At 35.3% G+C, this 20,392-nt stretch overlaps 1 protein-coding gene across 1 annotated transcript in view; it reads right to left on the reverse strand.

Moving 5' to 3' along the window:
* The window catches only part of NSD3 (nuclear receptor binding SET domain protein 3), a 72,819-nt gene that overhangs the window by 19,573 nt on the left and 32,854 nt on the right, over positions 1 to 20,392 (reverse strand). Inside the window, exons 11-15 of the mRNA XM_042783658.1 lie at positions 18,150 to 18,276; positions 12,411 to 12,608; positions 11,060 to 11,233; positions 5,954 to 6,100; positions 2,511 to 2,694 (exon numbers count right to left, since the gene is read on the reverse strand). Coding sequence (XP_042639592.1) covers positions 2,511 to 2,694; positions 5,954 to 6,100; positions 11,060 to 11,233; positions 12,411 to 12,608; positions 18,150 to 18,276 — 830 coding nt within the window. The remainder of the gene's footprint in view (positions 1 to 2,510; positions 2,695 to 5,953; positions 6,101 to 11,059; positions 11,234 to 12,410; positions 12,609 to 18,149; positions 18,277 to 20,392) is intronic.

Genomic DNA, 20,392 nt, shown 5'->3' on the forward strand with positions numbered 1-20,392 from the left:
AACCGCCAGCCTTCTGGTTAGCAGTTAGCCTTGGGCACTGCGCAATTGGTATATTTCAAATTTTTTACAATGATAAATAATGCTTTAATAAACATTCTGAAAAACAATTTTGCCTGCTTGTTCAATTGTTTTCCTTTAGACAAATTCCTTCAAGTAGAAGTGCTGGGTCAAAGAGTATACCAAACCAAACACACTGCCGTCGAGTCGGATCCAACTCATAGTGACCCCTCCCTGGGTTTCCAAGGCAGTATCACTACAGAAGTAGATTGTCCAACCTTCCTTCTGAGGAGTGGTTGGGGGATTTGAACTAGTCTTCTGGTTAGCATTCAACTGCCTTAGGTACTACACTACCAGAGCTCCCATCAAAGGGTATAGAGAATTAGAATTCTGATGCATGACGGCCGGATTGCCCTGCAGGGAGCACTTATTTCCCTTGTGTCCTCACCAATTGCAAAGTTATTAATCTTTTAAATCTCTGCCAATCTGTTAATGGGGGAAAAAAAAACTTCTTGTTTTGATATGCATTTATTTTTAGTGTGGCTGAGCATTTTTTCCATGTTTATTTTCTATTTGCTATTCTTTTGCAAATTAGCTCTTTCACTTCTTTGCACATTTTCCTATTGAGGTATTTGTCTTTTCTTACTGAACACAAAAGAATAATGATTTAACCCCAATCTGATATCTGCCTTTTAAAACTTTATTCTGTCTTTTGCCAGATAAAATAAAATTGTGTATTTAAACTGTCCATCTTTTTCTTTAGGACTTGGTGATTTTCCCATAATTTTTTTTAAGACTTCTTAATCTCAATGCCTCTCAATCCAAGTTTTTAAAATTAAGTGGGTAAGCTAGCAGTATACTTAAAGAATGCATGCATTTCTTACTTAGCCAAATCAGAGAAAACAATATAGCCCTTGCTAAAAAAGGTCAATTATGTTTGTAATTCTATGGAAACATATTTTACTTAGGATTCTAATTGAAAAACAGAATTTTATTGTGCTGTCTTGAATAGTAACTATTTTCTTGGTAAAATGATGAACATATGCCTCAAAGATAAAGTGCAGAGTTTTAATTATATCAATATATCTGTTCAGAGAAGGCTTATCTGGAAGAAACAGCTTTCTAATGAAGAAAACCAAAGAGTCATGGAAAAAATTAGTCCTGGAGACTGGTATACCATGTGATCTGCAGCCTATATGACTATGAGACCAGAATAACTAGATGGTACCCGGCTACCACTGTCAACCACTCAGAGGGGAATCTATGTAGAAGATCCTGGATAGAGAGGGAGAATAATGTGGAACAAAACTCAAAATCATTTGGGAAAAAAAAGGGGGGGTACCAGGCTTGCTGGTCCAATAGAGCCTGGTGGAACCACTGACACTATGGCCCCTAGCTGCCCTTCAGGTCTGCAATTGAACCCACACCTGTGGTTTCCAGCCAAACAGAAGACAGGCATATGAGCTGAACATTTACCTGAGGTAGATACACTCCTTGGAGAGAACAATCATTGAGAAAGAAGGGCTGCCTATGCACAGGGAGACAGTTCAGGGGACAGGAGTGCATGGAGGGATGGACACAGGGAAGAGTTAACTATCAGGAGGAAGTAGGAGGGGGAGCTGTTGTATTGGGGTAAATTGTGGTCAATGTCATGAGACAGTGTATGTGAACTGCTGTATGGAAAGTGAATTTTCTCTGTAAATTTTCATCTAAATCACAATAAAAAACAAACAAACAAACAAAAACAGCCTTCTTAAAAGGAGAAAGCGTTATTAAAATAACTGCAATCATACATACTTCTCACTTCATTCCATTAAGAACTAAAGGCTCTTAATTAAATACTATGTCTTCTTACATACAGTTTAGGGCTTTTAGCTAGAACTAAAATGGACCTGATTCAAGGATAAAGAGAGTTATTAACTCAAATATTTCTTGGCTAGAATATAAACTCTTTTGATTTACATGTAAATCAGAAATCATGTAAATCTAATTAAAACACACAGAAAACATTTTCTATACTTTCCACATAAGATCCGTTATTCCAAAACATAGTAGTATTGTGTCCATTAGTGGACAGTAACCTTCACAACTTAAAAATAAAAGTCAACCAACCAGTCAAAATAGAAAAAAGAAATCCAGCAGCAACCAAATCTTCCTAATCACCTGTAAACCCAGACTCAAGACCTATTTCTGTTTTTTCCTTCTTTTTTTAAGGAAAACCAAGTGGTATAGTGGTTAAAGTACTTAGCTGCTAACTAAAAGGTCAGTGGTTTCAACCCACCAGTCACTTTCTGGGAGAAAAGATGAGGCAGTTTGCTTCTGGAAACCCTATGGGACATTTCTACTCTGTCCTACAAAATCTCTGTGAATTGGAATCAACTTAAAGGCAATGAATTTGGTTTTTGTTTTCATAGTTCTGTGCTGCTCTACCTATCTCCTACTACTGTGGATACAGACTATAAACCTGTGTGTGAATAATGACTGAATACTTCTTTGTTCTTGGAAAAACTTGCCTGTAATTTCCCAATTTGACCCAAACAATCTGCTTGTAATGTAGCTTCTTGCCAGCTTTACAGTCATTACAATTCCAGCAGCCTTCTGGCATGTCTATGCTCAGGCACTCCGGGTGGAAGGAAGCTGGGCACGATTCACAGCATAGCAATCTTCCACCTTGAAATAAATAAACAGTCTTAATAACTGAGAAAAGAGGAAAGAGAAAAAGAAGAAAGTTATCTTTTAAGTGCATTATATTTGATTCAAATTAGGGGAAAGTAGCAAAGGGATTGAGTCACACTGGTAGTAATGGATTAAAATAGAAAGCAAATGAACAACAGAATGAGCTACTTCAACCCCTTTTGAGCACTTCAATAGCCAGAAACTCAATGCTTTTGCATGGTACAAAAAACATTAGTGTACTCTTTACCCTTTTAAAATGTGGGCTATTGAGGTATCAGGTTAACAAGCAGCTAAAACCTTTAACGTGTAACAAAATGGGCACTAAAATCTTTAGACTCAGTAGATTTGAGAGCAGGTCTTTCAAAGAAAATGGTAGCAACTTACATTCTTCTTTCCTTCAGAGTTAAATACAAAGTAACAGTTACCTTGGTATTTTAATCCAGTGCTACAGTTAACTAAAATCCCTTTGCAATAAAATTAGCAAGAATGAAAACAGGCATTGATCAGTTCTTTTTTTCTTCTCATACAAAAAAAAGCAAGCAGGAACATACTTTGCTGAACTGGTAGTTACATTATCATTACTTTTTTCAGTGAAGATAAAGAAAATCAAACAGGCTATAGAGCAGTGGTTTGCAACTTTTTCATCACCAAGGGTCCCTCCATTCCCTTTCTCACTGATTCACACATTTTCAAATATCTTATCAACCAACAAATTACATCGTAAAAGTAACATTTTTTAAAAAGTTAACTGAAGAAATATGTAATTGCCAATTAGCACTTCTGATCACCATAACCAAACTAGGATTATCACATTAAATTGTTAGTTAAAGCCAAATATAAAGAAACTCACACATGCATTATTTTGTGCAAATGTGCAGTCCTGTTAGGTTTTCAGAAATATTAAACATGATTCAAAATTTTGTTCACGTAATTCTTTTCTGACTTCATTTTGAGAACCACTGCTTTATAGCATAACACTGGGTATGTATCAATGTAGACTGAAGTACCATATACAAGCAGGTCCTTAGCTCTCTAGCAAAATCCTATCCTTTTAAATACACAAAATGATCTCAGGATTAAGACCAAAACAGGTATGACAAACAAAACAATATTTTTTAAATGCAAAGAAATAAAAGATTTCTTTGGGGAAGAAGGGGCTATGTTTTTGTTTGTTTGTTTGTTTGTTTGTTTTGATATGTATTTTAACATAGGCAATGACACAGAAGGTTGCCAAACACTGAAGATGAAATAGAATACATTTACTGTAAAAAAAAAAATCATCTTTCTACTGAAAAATCAGATCTACAACTCATGAGTGTACAGAGATTTTAAGTCTTGTAAGCAAAAGGTTAAGAGCCCTCTATAAAAACTATTATCAGATCACATGCTATAATCATTTAAGTGTTTGCTATCAATTTTCCAGAAAATGTTATCTTCCCATAGTCTTTCAAACTTCTAACTGATTAACATATTACAAAAACAAAAACAAAATCCATATATAGTCAATGATGAGTTAAATTACTATATTTCCTCTGTTTAAAAGCTTTTACACTTCAACTATTGGGATATTTTTCTTTGTCTACAGATCTCAATATGGATTAATCAGTCCAATTCTCCAACCTTAGAGATTAAGCTGCCTGAGTGCTCTAAGCATAGGTTAGGGAATTCTTCCATCAGTTTAAAGTAAAATGAAATCACTCATCTTTCCACTGGAAAGACATGACCAATAGGGAGAACAGTCTTTGCAAACAGCGTTAGAGGCCAAGATAATGCCCAAAAGAGCTAGATAGTGAAAGTCAGTCTGGCCACATTTTAACATTATGCAATAGCTATTAATTTTAAGTCTTATTTCAGAGGAAATACAGACTCAGAATCATCAGTGAGAATCACAATAAAGATGTCAAAAATACATGAGGGAAGTAGAAAAAAATAAAAACACGAATGAGCCACCTTGGTGCTATGCAGGAAAATTGCTTTAGGATGCAAGGGAAGAAAGATATGGTTCAAGCTAAGCAAAGAGAGGGCTCAAAATAATTTCAATTCATATCAAGGTCAATACCAAGTACTGAAGACGAAGTAAGCAACAATGAAATCAATCTAATTGTATAGAGGTGCCAGCAGGAAAAGAAAGCATTTTATAAACGCCCTTTATTACATTGTGGAGTAAGTCAGACTTATGTTCGTCTTTGTTTTGGAAGCAGGTGTTATCACCAATAAGGTGATATATAATCTGACTTCAAAGGAAAAACAAAAAACAATACTCTCCCCAATCTACCTTCTCTATGGGTTCTAATCGTGCTTAGTTACACTTTCTTTTAGTCTTGGGTTGCCACCACAGATGTCTGACAAAGAGCAAGATGCATCAAGCAGGCAACACAAAGAATGAAACAAAAGCCCATTTCATATATAACTCCTATATGAATATGGTATATCCAGGTACAAATGAATTTTTCTTTAAAGATTCTGAAACTGCTCCTGACCATAATGATAATGTACACATGTATTTTACCCACTAGGACAGTAACTCCCCAAATAATACATGACTGCTTTTTCTTTTATTGTAAGTAGGCTATGTAAAGCTAAACAGAAGATGAGGTTTTGTTCCATAGATTAAATTAATTGGGAGAATATAAATACACATTTAGCTCTTAATTCTCTGTGGATAACAATCCATAAACAATTCTTCAATTCATCTGAGCTGTCTTCTAACATCCAGTGTTTGGGGTATACACCCCAGCTGCCTTATAGATACCTAAGTGTAGGATAACTAATCTTTACAGCATCTTTCTTAAACAAAACATTTAGGAAACACATGATAAAATGCATTCTAAAATGAAACTTTTAACTATCAGCATCTTGGTTTCCTTCTACTTAATGGCTTATCTTGTTACATAGCTGAAAGTTAGTAATAAACTACATTTTCTATTCTAACATGAATGGTAGTTCTCCATTAGAAAAAAAGAGAAAGAGCCCTCAGAGTATTCTTCTACATTAAACAAAATCCTAGTCTCTCAATTTGAATAATTCACAGATATTTAAAATGCATGAAAATTTATTCAAGGAGAAGAGTAGGTAAAAATTTTAATAATGGAATTATTTTAAGCCCTTTTTAATAATTTTGCCAGCCATATGAAGACACAGTCACAACCACCAAGGCAGAATTTACCAAAAGCAACAGATGGTGCTTGACAGGCATACATTTTCCCCCTTTTATAAAGAAAAAAATAAAAAAAAGGAAATGCAAAAATAAAAGCAAGAGAGAAACTATTTTGATTATTACCTTTCTCACATTTCTTTTTGGAAGCTGACGAAGAAGGAATCATAGGTAATTTCATCAACTCAGCACGATTTGATTCATTCAGTAGGTAGTGGGACTTATAGGCATATGAACTGAACATGGGGTCTGAATGGTCCTGAACTATCAGCCCTATACAAAACAAACAGAAAGAGGTGAGCTGCAATGAAACTACCCATGATTCCATGAAGGGAAAAAAAAAAATAAACCAACACCTATTATGTAGCTATGCTTTAAAGTTGGGTATGTGGGGGCGGGGAAAAGAATATGAAGCAAAAGAAAGATCTGAAAGAAAAGTCTTTCTAGAGTTATGTAAAAGAGTTTGGGCTACTCAAGTGCCTTACCCCTATCTGTATACAAAAAACAAACCAAACCACTGCTGTTGAGTCGATTCCAACTCACAGCAACCCTACAGAACTGAGTAGAACTGCCCCATAGGGTTTCCAAGGCTATAATCTTTATGGTAGCAGACTGCCACATCTTTCTCCTGTGGAGCAGCTGATGGCTGTTTGAACTGCTGACCTTCTGATTAGCAGCCATGTGCCTTAACCACTGTACCTCCAGGGCTCCGTTTATCCTACATGTTGTTGTTGTTATTATGTGCAGTTGAGTCAGCCTGACTCATAGTGACCTCTCCTTGGGTTTCCGAGGTGGTTATCACTATGGAAGTAGATTGACCAACTTCCTTCCAAGAAGTGGCTGGTGGGTTTGAACCACCACCAGCCTTCTGGCTGGCAGTCAAGTGCTTTAGGCACTATGCTACCAGAGCTCCTTTTATCCTACATAGGAATATATATTACCTCAGAAGAAAACTCCAAATTAATTTGAAGGTGTAAACTGCATTTGAATCATACTGAGAACCGTGCTATATTCCTTAATATTTAGAAATACTACTATGACAACCCAAGAAACAAAATGACACATCACTTGATTGATTAAAAGGAATATGTACATAATATAGTAGGGCCTGATCCACTTTGGATATTTTAAATAGCATTTAAAAGGCAGAACTGAGTCTCTCCTCCATTCATATCTTGAAATACGTGCAAATAAATGTTAAGTTTTCTCTGCCAGATAATGAAATTCTATCGATATGATAATGATTTTAAAGAAGCTATAATTTGCTAAATTTTACTGAGAAAATGCAAACGATTTAAAGTATTTCCTGCTATGACAGAAAGTAATTACCAACTTACGGGTTTATGGAAACAGTCCTTTTGATCTACCAATATAGCTACCCTACTTGAAGGGAAGGAAACCCAAGATGGGCTATAACCCCTCACTCTTTCTCCTCCCAACCCTCCAAAAGCCCAGTTAAGGTCATTCCAGAACCTAGGGAACTAAGAGACTAAGGAAAATGTCTCTATCTTGGTTACTGGTGAATTTACAATGACCTAGGATTTTACAATGAAAATCATGACAGCAGTTTCATTTAGAAATCATTTTGAAGTAAGGGGAAGAGTTTTGTTTTAAATGGGTTACCATTTACTTTTTTCTGTGGGTGTTATTTTCATTTGGTGCTATCCTACACCAAGACAGATTCAAGAAATATCTCTGACCCAGATGACAGAATGGAATTTGAAATTGCTAATAAGAAAATCTTCCTATAAAAAAGTCAGGCAATGTCAAAATAAATTTAATATATTTAATAGAAGGAGGCAATTAGTGTCAAAAAAAAAAAAACACGGGCCTTAAAATAAGAAAGATCAGGTAAAAATGCTGGTCCTTCACTTACAATTTATGTTACCTCAGTTAAATTATTTAACCTGGGCTTCAGTGACTCATCCATATAAAATGGGGAAATAATTTCTTAGGGCAATTCTAGAACTTCATTTAGATAAAGTGTCCACTACAGTTTGATTTACACATACAAGATAAACTGTTATTATTATTAATAAAATGAAAAGAAAAGCCTAAGTTATCTTAGCCATTTAAAATTTTATGACAAAGAAAGGTAACTAAAGTTTAGTTTACACTACTCTCCAGATGAAAGGAAATGCTAATAGATTTTTTCAAAACCAAACTAACTGCCATTAAGACAGACTCACAGGGACCCCTCCTTGGGTTTCCGACACCTCCTTGGGTTTCCCAGGCAGTATCTCTACAGAAGTAAATTGCCCAGTCTTTCTTCCATGCAGTGGCTGGTGGGCTTGAACTACCAGCCTTCTGGTTAGCAGTCAAATGCCTTAGGCACTACACCACCAGAGTTCCCAAAGGATATATAAAACACTGAAAAATGCCTGTACATTTCCTAAAGCAAGAAGAGTTAGCTGGAAAGTGTGTGTGTGTGTGTCTGTGTGTGCGCACGCGTGTGTGTTTGGGGGGGGAGCAGTGGTCCTCCAAACCGTTCTAAAAACATTTCTAGACATTTTCTGTCCTTAAGAACTAGCTTAATGTTCATTACCGATACAGAGTAATGAACAAAGAAGTTCTCTATGATTAGGTAAAAACTCTGCATGTGGCAACAAGCAAACTCAGAACGGGTTAAGTTTTCTAATACCAAAACATACAAGATTAAAGCTTCCTTTTTAATGTATGGATTTGTTAGGTCTCTTTTAAAAAGGCGGTCTCTATAAATACCGACAAAAGAATATATACATTTACTTGTGAAAAACTTTTGTATATTTAAGCCTTCTCAAATCCCAATATCTGATTGTTTACAGTAAGTTTTTTTAATATTAGAGAGAAAAATGACTATTTTTGTATACTGTATAAAGTTTCACAGCTAATACATTTGGAAATTAAATAATCCTGCTTAAATGTTCCACTTAAATACAATAAATCTTTTTGAATAGTTGCCAAATTGATAAAAAGCAAAAGTCTATTGCTAAAACATGCCCCCTCCCGTTTTTATTATTCCCAAACTTTTAACCAAGGCATATAAGTTAAATTTAACAAACTAGCTAGAGCTTTATAAAAGGCTAGATCCTTACCAGATGGACCATTTTTCTACCACTTTTAAATGGAAAATACCTGAAATTATTTGTTTTATATGTTTCCCCTTTATGGAATGAAACAGAAGATAAGTCAAGTCTTGATTAATATATTGATGGTACTTGATTCAGAATGCACCCTAAGGTAAGCCAATATGATAATTATAAACTTGGCATTTAAAATATTGGCTCAGTTACGTATGGTTATGTATCACCTAGGAAAGATAGAACAGAAAGAGTTCACAAGGTGATAGGGACCTTATGTTATTCACCACCATTAATTTGTTTAAAAGTCTCTAAAGCTAATTTGATAATTCAGTATTTCCTTCGTAGCATTATTTTCTTACAAGTGAGGAGTGAAAAAGAAATCTTTTTTATTTATTTTACCTGTCTAAATCCTTTGTCATCAGCAATAGCAATACGGCATCAAACATTTCAGACCTACTCTTCCAGTGAATTGACCATGTTTCAAAGCAGGATACAGTTATAACTGCTCTAGTAAAGAAAGACACTATGCTTCTCCCTCTAATGGCAGACAGCTCAGTGTGCTTTACAAAACTCTGGCAAACTGAAAGTAGTGAGTACAAAGGACCCAGCTGGCTACTACATAAAGGACTCACCATTTATTTAATCTTTTATTGCCCACCTTTTCTAAGTTATTAAAAAAAGAGAGAGAGAGAGAGAAACAGACATACAAAAGCAAAACAACCTAAGATCTATCATACTATCTAAACTTGTTATTAAAAAATATCTTACAGTACTTTCACCAAATTAAAAGCAAAGACAAAAACAAAGCAAAATAAAAAGAAAAGCCAAAACCCAAAAAGCCCTTCATCTTCAGTATAGGCTACATATAGACTAACAGGTCTGATATGCCTTAGAGTCTTTTCAAATATTTCTCAATAAGGAAAGTTAAAAAAAACTGAGGAACCACTTTATTTATTTATTTTTAAAACTCCACTTGGCAATATTATTAGTTGGTTTCTAAAATGCTTGATAAATATTAAAAACATTTCATAATATTTTTAACAGTTGTGATAAAGGTGGGTACACTGTATCATATTCAACTAAAGTAGTTCTATTTTCTATTTATCATGAACTCAAGTTCACTGACCCCCTCAGGGACTCAGTATTATTTTTAGTTAATATGAAGCCAGATCAATCTCTTGGTATACTTCAATATCAACAGCTGGCAAGTAAGAAAGACTATATTGCTGGCTCGTAACTAACACCATGACATATGCTGCCTTGGCGGTGTCCCATCAGGCCTCTGTTTAAAGCCAGACCAAATTGTGACAAATATAACATAAACAATTGGAAAATAAATGTGCTAGTTTTGCCTTCCAAATGAAATCTCAATCAGTTGAAAGCTCAGGAGTAAAGATTCTGACGTGGAAAGGATCTAGTTCTAATAGGAGAATTGTTTGTAGGAAAGGTAATAGATTAACTCTTCAATGTTCCAAACAGAAAAAAGTAAGAACTTATCTATATTTCTAAGTTATAAAAAAGAAAAATTAGATTTTAACTTGAGTTATGGAATAATTATTCTGACAATTCGGATATTTAATGTTATGAAAAGGACTTGGAAATTAAATAATCTTGCTTAAATTATGCACTTAAATAAATCTTTTTGAATAGTTGCCAAATTGATAAAAAGCAATAAAATTAGTCTATTACTAAAACATGGCCCAAAAGGACTCTAACTATGGGTTTGGGGGTGGGTGGGAAGAACAGGTGGAACACAGGGTGTTTTTATAGCAGTGAAACTATTCTGTATGATACGGCAATGGTGGACACGTGACATCATGTCATTTGTCAAATCCCTAGAACTGTACAACAAAAAGAGTGACCCTAATGTAAACTATGGACTTTGGTTAAAAATGGTGTGTCAATCAATATTGGTCCATCAATTTTAACAAATGTACCACATGGATGCAAGATGAGGTTCTATTAGGATTTTTTAGTAAACCTAAAACTGCTCTAAGAAATAAATTCTATTTAAAAGACATTATACAAGGGTTGTTATAAAATGGAATTCTGTACTGGGTGGGAGATTGTACTAGATGATCTGAGTTCTCTTCCAATGCGGAGACTATTTTAATGGGGAAACATGCCAATGAACCTAGAAAAAAAATAAAGAGAAAGGAATGATACTCACCTCTTGCACAAACGAAACAAAAGCCTACATTTACAGCAGAGGAAGAATTATTGCTCCGTTTGGAATGATTACTACAGATGAGAATGTAGGAGGACACAAATATGCTTCCAGCAGCAATGCAAGCATCTCCTGAGTGATAGGCTACTGGACATCTTAAACATCTCATCATGCGACCTGTTCAAAGGCAAGTCAAAAAAGGAATCTATCTGTATGGTATGAAATAAGTATTTTGGAATTGGGCTTTTCTGGGTTCCCATATAATATCGGTTATAATAAGAGTAACATGTTTCTTTACAAGTCTGACTCTGTCATTCCTATGCTGTTGCAGTGTAGTAAATTACTTTGTGTGGCTTTTCTACCCATAAGTCTTTGTAAACTCCAAAGTGAGATTTTCTATGAGCAAGTGAAGAGCTCTTGATTGCTGAAGGTGTCCACCTGGAATATTTCTGTTGGGAGAAGCACAAAACAATGTTCTGGGAGGTGCCCACTCTCTCTCAGGTGCTTAGAGTTCTGATGCTATAATTGGCTAGTTTGACTACCCTGCGGGCTCTAAAGGAGACTTCCTGGAGGCAGAACTCTCTCTGACTGCTGGTTGAAGAAGATGTGCTGCTGAAAGAGACACGGGCTCCTGAGACACGCATTGCTGGCAAAGAGACGCAAGAGACAAGCATTGCTGAGTGAGACACCAAGGGACCAGCACTGCTGGGAAAGAGACTGTGAGAGACTCTTGGCTGAGGGACGGTGGGCTGAGAAAGAGACTGAGCATTCTTCCTGAACTTGAGTTGTAGCCTGGTGCTTCCCTAATAAACCCTGTAATCTGTGAGTTCTGTGTGGCCACTGCAGTGAATTATCGAACCCAGGAGAGAGGTGGTGGGTGCTTTGGGAGGAACGGTTGGTGAAAGGGCTGGAGGGAGGCAGCATGTTTGGCCTTGCAGTAATAGGCCTTGGGTTACTGCTGTCTTCCTCTTGTGAGATTAGAGGAGGTCAGAACATGTAGCCTCCTTGCCGTTTTTGCAGCTGTATAGCAACTAAATGCAAGCCAAATACTCATCCAAAGAAAAGTTTGTCTCCCCAGTGCTGGAGAAAAGGTGACCTCAAGTATGGCAATTGCCTAAAGGATTTTCAAGGGTAATTCTGAACATATGTTAATGTTCTCCTATGCTCTGAATTTACAACCTAATCCTGACTTCACATACTGTCTATTAGGGCTAAGCTGTTTTATGTATACAAGAACAAACAGAGGAAGAATGCTCAATGTTGTTTAAAATAATGTGCTTGTGCTTAATACATTATTTGCTACTGCACTTTAAAAAACAAACAAACTTTGTTCCCTTCTTTAGCTCTGTTTTACCTTTACTTGCTTTGTGGATATCTTTCTCCATGGAGCAGGAAGAGCAGCAGTGCTGGGGACAGCGAAATCCCTTTGATTCAAAGATGGCAGTGGGGAATTTGCGGACACAGGTTTCATGATAAAATTTCCCACAAGCACCAACAGAACAACGCTTCACATCTGTACCAGATACTTTACATGAAAAACATGGGTGCTGCCCTGGAAAATGGGTGAGGAACATAGATTAAATAAAATCTGATCAAAGCATATTCCTTGTGAATAGAAGTAGCTATGGAGATCAAAGAGCTACTCCCAAAATAGACTCTACTAGAATATGTAAGACTTTAAAATAAAAAAGGCACTTAAAATAAATGATCGAAAGAAAAGATTATTTAATAAATTTTGCTAGAATAACTGATTATGAATTTGGATATGTATAGCACCAACAACAATTTAGATCTCCACTCTCTACCAAAGTTAATTCCACTGAAAACTCAGATCAGAATTTTTCAACACATGGGAGCTGAGAGTGGAGAGGTCTTCCCAACACAGAAGTAAAAGAATTACCAAAGAAAAGATAGAATCCATTAGATAATCACTTATAATTTCTGTATGTAAAAGACACAAAATGAAAACATATAATCCTGATAGAAATGGCAGAAAATTACAGCTAGGCATATCATACTCAAACTGTAGAAAATCAAAGACAAAGAAAAATCATTAAAAGTACTCACAAAAAAGATTATTAATTGCAAAGAAACAACAGTAAGACTGGGAGCTGACTGAAAGAGAAAAATGGAGCCAGTAAATAATGGAATGCTATCTTCAAAGAACTGAAAGAAAATAATTGCCAAGCTAGAATTCTATATTCAGTGAAAATATTCCTCAAGAATGAAGTTAAATTAACATATGTTGAGAGAATTAACAAACCAAAGGTAGGTTCTTTGGAAAAAGGAATATTAAAACTAATATTCCTGGTGGTTATTGTTGTTGTTAGTTGCTGTGAGTCACTTCTAACTCATGATGAACTCATGTGTGTCATAGTAGAACTGTTCCCCAGGATTTTCAAGGCTGTGACCTTTCAAAAGCACATCACCAGGCCCACCTTCTGAGGTGCCTCTGGGTGGCTTTGAGCTGCCAACCTTTTGGCTAGTAGTGAAGTGCTAAACCATTTGTGCCACCTAGGAACTCCATACCCCTAGCCAATATCTTAAAATTAAAAAAAAAAAAAAAAAGTACAAAGAATATTAGAAACAAAACATGGGACATTACTACATCTCCTACAAACATTAAAAAGCTAATAAAAAATATCACTGTATTTGTGCCATTAATCTGCAAATTTAGATGAATAAACAGATTCCTAGAAAAATACAACTCAACAAATGCTGGCCAAAAAAATGAACAGAAAATATGAGTAGTTCTATAAACTACTAAAGAAATTGTAACTAAATGCCTTCCAACAAAGAAAACTCTAGGCTCAGATGACTCCATGGGTGAATTCTGCCAAACATTTAAAGGAAGGAAAAATGTCAACAGAGATAGAAGAAAAGAAGAAATAAATAAAGACAAACAGATGTGGAAAATATATGTAACAAAGATGACAAAAGCATATGTTTTGTTATATAAAAATGTTCACAAATGGAGAAAATACATGCAATATATCTAAGCAAAGATAACTAAAGAAGACATACAAAGAACCGTAAATCAATACAGAAAATAAAACAAACCAGCTAAATATAGAAATGTGTAAATGGTATGAACAGGCAAGTACATAAGAAAGCAACTGGGTGGTATTTATTAAAATAAAAATACGTTTCTTTCAGCCAAACAACAAACAGGTCTATAAGGTGAAACACAAGGGAGGTATGCATTACTTAAAACAATCAACCACATAAGATCAAATAGGAAGGATTTGCCCAGGGATAGAGCTCAGAAGGCAGGAACAGACAAGAAAGAAGGAAGAATAAGAAGGGGAAACACAGGAGGAAATGGGAAGAGTGCTATTACATTGTGAGGATTGTAATCAATGTCACAAAACAAAATGTGTATGAATTATTATAGGGAAAATGAAGTTGCTCTGTAAGTTTCACCCAAATCACAATTAAAAAAAAAAAAAAAATTCACTTCCTATGGCCTAGAAATGCCACTTCTTGATATCTGCATTAGATTTATACATATAAAACGATGTTCACTGAAGCACTGTTTATAATTGCAAAAAACTGAAAGCAACTCATATGTCAATAGGGGAATAGTTAAATAAACTGATACATCCATCTTATGGAATACTATGCAACAACAAATTGAATGTGTCTGTATTAACATAAAAATTAACGTAAAAAGAGCTGAGACACAAACTAGTGAAATAAGCAACCTGCAGAACAATATGATGTATTTTTATTATAACACACACACACAAATGTTATATACACACATACACAGAGAAAGGTTTGCAAGATTATCCACCAAACTGATAACAATGACTACCTCTGATAAGGGCCAGGATTAGGGAAGGGCCTAGGATTAAGTGTGATAATCAAGGGTGACTTGAGTTGTAATTTTAATATTTTTAAAGCAATGTGTTTACGCATTACTCGTGTAATTAGAAATAAATTTAAAATGTTAAAAAAGATAAGAAAACCATTAACACTATGAAACATAAATGGAGAAAAGGTATGAACAGATAATTCACAAGAGTCAATAAAGATATATGAAAAATATCTAGTTGCAAACGCAAATTATAACAACACCTTATCATGTATTTATTGGCCATTTGAGTATCATGTTTGGGGAAGTGTTCAAGCCTTTTGCCCATTTTTTTCTTTTAATGCCTGTGAGAAATTTGAAGGAAAAAATACAAGGAATAGTTTTTTGTTTTGTTTAGATTTTTTACAGAAAGTTAGTAGAATTTTATTACTGTTCTTTGATTTTGGAAGCACTTAAACTTTACAAATTGGTAGAACTATAAGAATTCTTTAAAATGATTAATTACAACTATGATGTTTGCTTTTTTTGACAGGCTTTATCATAGAAATACTTAATACAATTAAATTTTAACATGCATGTAGAAATAAAAGCAACAGTACATTTTTAAAACATAACTTTCAGAAATTTAAAAACTACTATAAAAGTAAAAGGTTTGACTTTGCAGCTTTTTCTAATGGATAAAAGTAAATCTACTCCATGTAAAAATGAAATACACTTTCACTGACATAATGGTCAAAGTAAGATTAATATAAATGAAAATTGGTTATAAATAGTGAAATTTAACAGAGAGCAAAAATATTAAACCCATTTAAGACTTAATGTTTGAAGCTCTAGCATGTGAATGCTTCCAAACACCCTCCATTCCACTAGAATTGGTCCTCATTAAGAATAAGTAAAAAGCAAAACTGTCTGTTGTAGTCTCTTTTTTTATTACACATTTTATTCCAAAGGGCAAATGAAAATGCATTCTTTCTGGAAATCACGTTTGTTGTCAATAATAGAAAGTGATAGTATAGGAATTTATCGAGCATATATCCTATAATAGTTTTCATGTGTAAAGTGTTTTCTTTTGATAAACAAAGGAAAACTGACTAAATGACCTTGAGCAATGGTTTGAAAATTTGAGTTTTCACTCTTAATATGTTAAAAGTAAACCAAACTGGTACCAAACTAGTTTTAATGGGAAACAAAAAAATAAAAGCACTTTATTGTTTTTAAAGCAAACATTCCCCTTAAATTACCTAAGAGATACATATAAACTTAGATTATATCTAACTTTTGTTGATAGGATTCTACTGGATTCTAGAATTAGAGAGGCCCTAAGAGTGTTTGAATACTGAGATATGTGGCCCTATCAACACTTTAAATCAGAATTACAATCTTAAATGCTTAAAGTCGGGACTAGGGAGGTTACACAAATGACTGGAATGACAAGCTTTTAGAAAAGGGGAATGACAGGGAATGTGGGGAATCAGGAGGATGAGCCCACTACGTTTAAAAATTCAAATCACACTCCAAGTGTCAAATAAAACAATACCAGATATTTGGCATACTGTTCAACAGTTTCACTGCAGAGTCTAAATGTGATTAATTTTATATACTGTGATGGTATTTTATATGGAAAAAAATGTTGTATGTTCTAAACAGCTTTTATAGCTTTATTTTGTGTGTGTGGTATATGTGTATGTGTCTATTAGTTTATATGATATACAATCTCCATATTACTTAGCCAAGGCAATAGGAGGCAACAGTAAAGAACAAAGGTTCTAGAATTGGGCTGCCTGGGTTTAAATCCCAGTTTCATTATATGCCATTTTTGTGACTTTGGGCTAAACTTTCTAATCCTCAGTTTCACACTCTGTAGAATGGAAATAATAATAGTACTCTTTCATAATGTTATGAGGATCAAATGACAATATAGTAAGTCAGCATATTATATATATGCTATTCGATTAGCTCTTAGTTCCTCATGTCGTCGTCGTCGTTGTTGTTGTTGTTACGTGCCGTCAAGTCAGACCTGACTCATAGCGACCCCTCCTTGGGTTTCCGAGGTGGTATCACTATGGAAGTAAATTGCCCAATCTTCCTTCTGAGAAGTGACTGGCAGGTTTGAACTGTCAGCCTTCTGGTTAGCAGTCAAATACCTTAGGCACTACAGTACCAGAGCTCCCTAGTTCCTCATAGCTAAAATAAAAACAACACAACACAAACATGGTTCCTAAGAACATTACCATGCCATCTTCAGTTGTTTTTTTATTTGCCTTGTTACAGATTAAACAACTCTACTTTCTGCTTGTTATGATTTTATCTACAGTCATAGCTACACAGAAGAGAAATAAAAACTTGTATAGTTCTTTCTCTGTACATTATTTTCATAGGTGGTAGTTTGTTTGGAAGAATAAGAAACAAACAGTGAATCTTTAGATTCAAGTGAAAAAAAAAACTGCCAGTAGCACACTCTTTCCATTAAAAATACAATCACAATGGTTACAGTTTGTGATAGACACTTATTCTAGCTTACTAAAGTTTAAAAGACTTTAAACTAATTTATTGAGCACAAAAATTTCAAAAAGTTCTCATCTGAAAAATAACTCAGTATACGTTGTGTAACCTTTTAGATAAAACACAAACACATCTCAATGGATTGGTTAAGTTCCATGGTAAGGTTAACTATTCTTCTGATAATGAGAAGCTTCTAATCACTGAAGGGGTGAGTCTTAATTTGATGAAATAAACTATAACCCAAAACCAAACCCACTGCCTTCAAGTCAATTTTGACTCATAGTGACCCTAAGACAGAGAAGAAGTGTGCTGCAAGGTTTCCAAGGATATAAATCTGTACACAGACTGCCACATCTTTCTCCTGCAGAGCAACTGGTAGGTTCAAAGAGCCAACCTTTTATTTAGCAGCTGAGCACTGCACCACCAGGACATTTGAATTTAACTATACCAAAAAAAAAAAAAAAATCCCAAACTCACTGCCATGGCATCAGATCTGACTAGTGACCCCTCCTTGGGTTTCCGAGGTGGTATGTCTATGGGAGCAGACTGTCCAATCTTCCTTCCGAGGAAGGGCTTGGTGGGTTTGAACCATCAGCCTTCTGTTAGCAGTCAAGTGCCTTAGGCACTATGCTACCAGAGCTCCTGAAATTAACTATGGGAGGGTATAAATAAGCTAGAAAAAAGTAGTAAGAGAAATAGATGTCATGGAAGATGTTGGCACTGTACATTCCTCCCTTTCCATCTTTTTACATCTATCAAAGTAAGGAAGCTTACCAGTTTTACATTCCATGCAGATGAATTTTCCATCAGGGGCTGATGTCAGTCCCAGGCACTCCAGATGAAAGTGTTTGCAGCACTCTCCCTCACAAGCAATCAGAGAGTCACCAGAGCTTTCACAGATCTATTATATGGCAAAAAGCAATAGTTCAAAATCTTTAGCATGCATCAGAATCACCTGCAGGGTTTGTTAAAGTAGATTGTTGGGCTCCATCTTAAGTTTCTCTTTAAAAAAAATTTACTGGGCTTTAGGTGAAAGTTTACAGAGCAAATTAGTTTACCATTCAATACACATAAAGCATTCCATGCCATTAGCTGCATTCTCTACAATGTGCCAGCACTCTCCCAATTTCTGCCTTGGGTTACTCATTCCCTTCCCTCCACAAATTTTCTACCCCTTCCTGCCTTCTCATCTTTGCTGTCCTTTTGAGCTAATATAATTGTCTGTTCTAAGGAACATATTCCTCTCAGGCATTACTATTTATTTTATGGACCTATTATGTGGCTGAAAGGCAATTTCCAGCAATGGCTTCAATTACAAGTCAGAAGAGTGTTTTAGGACCATAGTCTCAGGAGCTCCTCCAATATCTGACATACCAGTAAGTCTGGTCTTTTTGGTGAATTTGATTTTTTGTTCTACATTTTTCTCCCACTCTGTTCAGGACCATCTATTGTGATCCTAGTAAGGGGGGTCAGTAGTAGCAGCCACACACCATCTAGTTTTTCTGGTCTCAGGGTTGTATGGGCTGTGGTTTCTGTGGTCCATTAGTCCTCTGGACTAATTGCTCCCTTGAGTTTTTGTTTTTTTTCTATTCTCTTTTGGTCTAGACTTAAAGAGACCAATAGTTGTATCTTACATGGCCACTCACAAGCTTTTAATACCCCATATGCTGTTCACCAAAGTAGTATGGAAAACACTTTCTTTACAAACTATGTTGTGCCAACTGATGTAGATGTCCCACAAGTCTATAGCCCTTCATCTCTGATCCTAAGAACTTGGTTCTGTGGGGTGTTTGGTTATGTCTAAAAAGTTTCCATGAAGGTGACCCTTGTGTGCTCTATTCAACTATACTAATATATATGCAGCACCTACAATTATGAACGTAGAAATATCTACAACCAAACTTATACCTGCAGGTGGGTGTGCTCACTTACACCCTCTCATCACACTTCTTTAGTGTACCTATCTACCTATGTATCCATTTGTGAATTGTTTAATACTATTATTGCAGTACTGTCTACAGTATTGTATTATTACAGTAATTACTGTAAAAAAAAAAAAAAAAAAACAAACTCACTGCCACAATCAATTCTGACTCATAGCGACCCCCCTTTTGGGTTTCCGAGGGAGTAAATCTTTACAGAAATAGATTGCTTAGTCTTCCTTCTGTGGAGTGGCTGGTGGGTTTGAACCACCAACCTTCTAGTTAGCAGTCAAATGCCTTAGGCACCACATCACCTTGTAATTACTGTAGTTGTCCTTTACTCTTGTGTTCCTCTCAGTGTCTTCTCCTTTGCCTTGATCATGTTGTGTTGATTTACCCCATACTGTTTACTGCCTTTTCCTTTACCATTATTAACATGTCTTTTCTATCAATTAGTAATGTTCTCTCCCTCCCTGTACCATTCCAGCTAACCATCAAAGAACATTTCTTTTTTAAAAATAATAGTGGTCTCAAACAATATTTGTCCTTTTGCCATTGATTTAATTCACTCAGCAAATGTCCTCCAAATTCATTCACATTGTGGGATGTTTTGCGGATTCATTTTTTATCATTCCATAGTATTCCACTGTGTATATACACCACAGTTTGTTTATCCATTCATCCACTGATGAACAGTTAGGTTGTATCCATCTTTTTGCTACTGTGACCACTCCCAGAGTTTCTGATGCAGTAAACCCAGGCCCAAGAATCTGCATTTCTAACGAGTTTCCTAAAGATACTGATGTTGTGGGTCCACAGACTTCACTTGGAGAATCACTGAACTATATGACTATTACCAGACCCAATATGGTATGAAGTTTGAAAGCTATACTTTATCTTGTATGATTTCTTCTTTGGGATCTGCATAGTTTAAACTTTTCTTTATAGGTCAAAGCAGTAATTTCCAAGAAGGGTAAATATGTGTTTTTTTTTTTTTTTCAAAGTTAACATCAACAGAAATTTAAAAAAATATTTTTGATATCACTCATCTCCCATTTACTTATAGTTAATAATAGTATATCACAATGAGCACCT

This window comes from Orycteropus afer, unplaced genomic scaffold, assembly GCF_000298275.1.
Source record: "Orycteropus afer afer isolate SDZICR_OR568_19922 unplaced genomic scaffold, OryAfe1.0 scaffold00024, whole genome shotgun sequence".
NCBI classification, from domain to species: Eukaryota; Metazoa; Chordata; class Mammalia; order Tubulidentata; family Orycteropodidae; genus Orycteropus; species Orycteropus afer.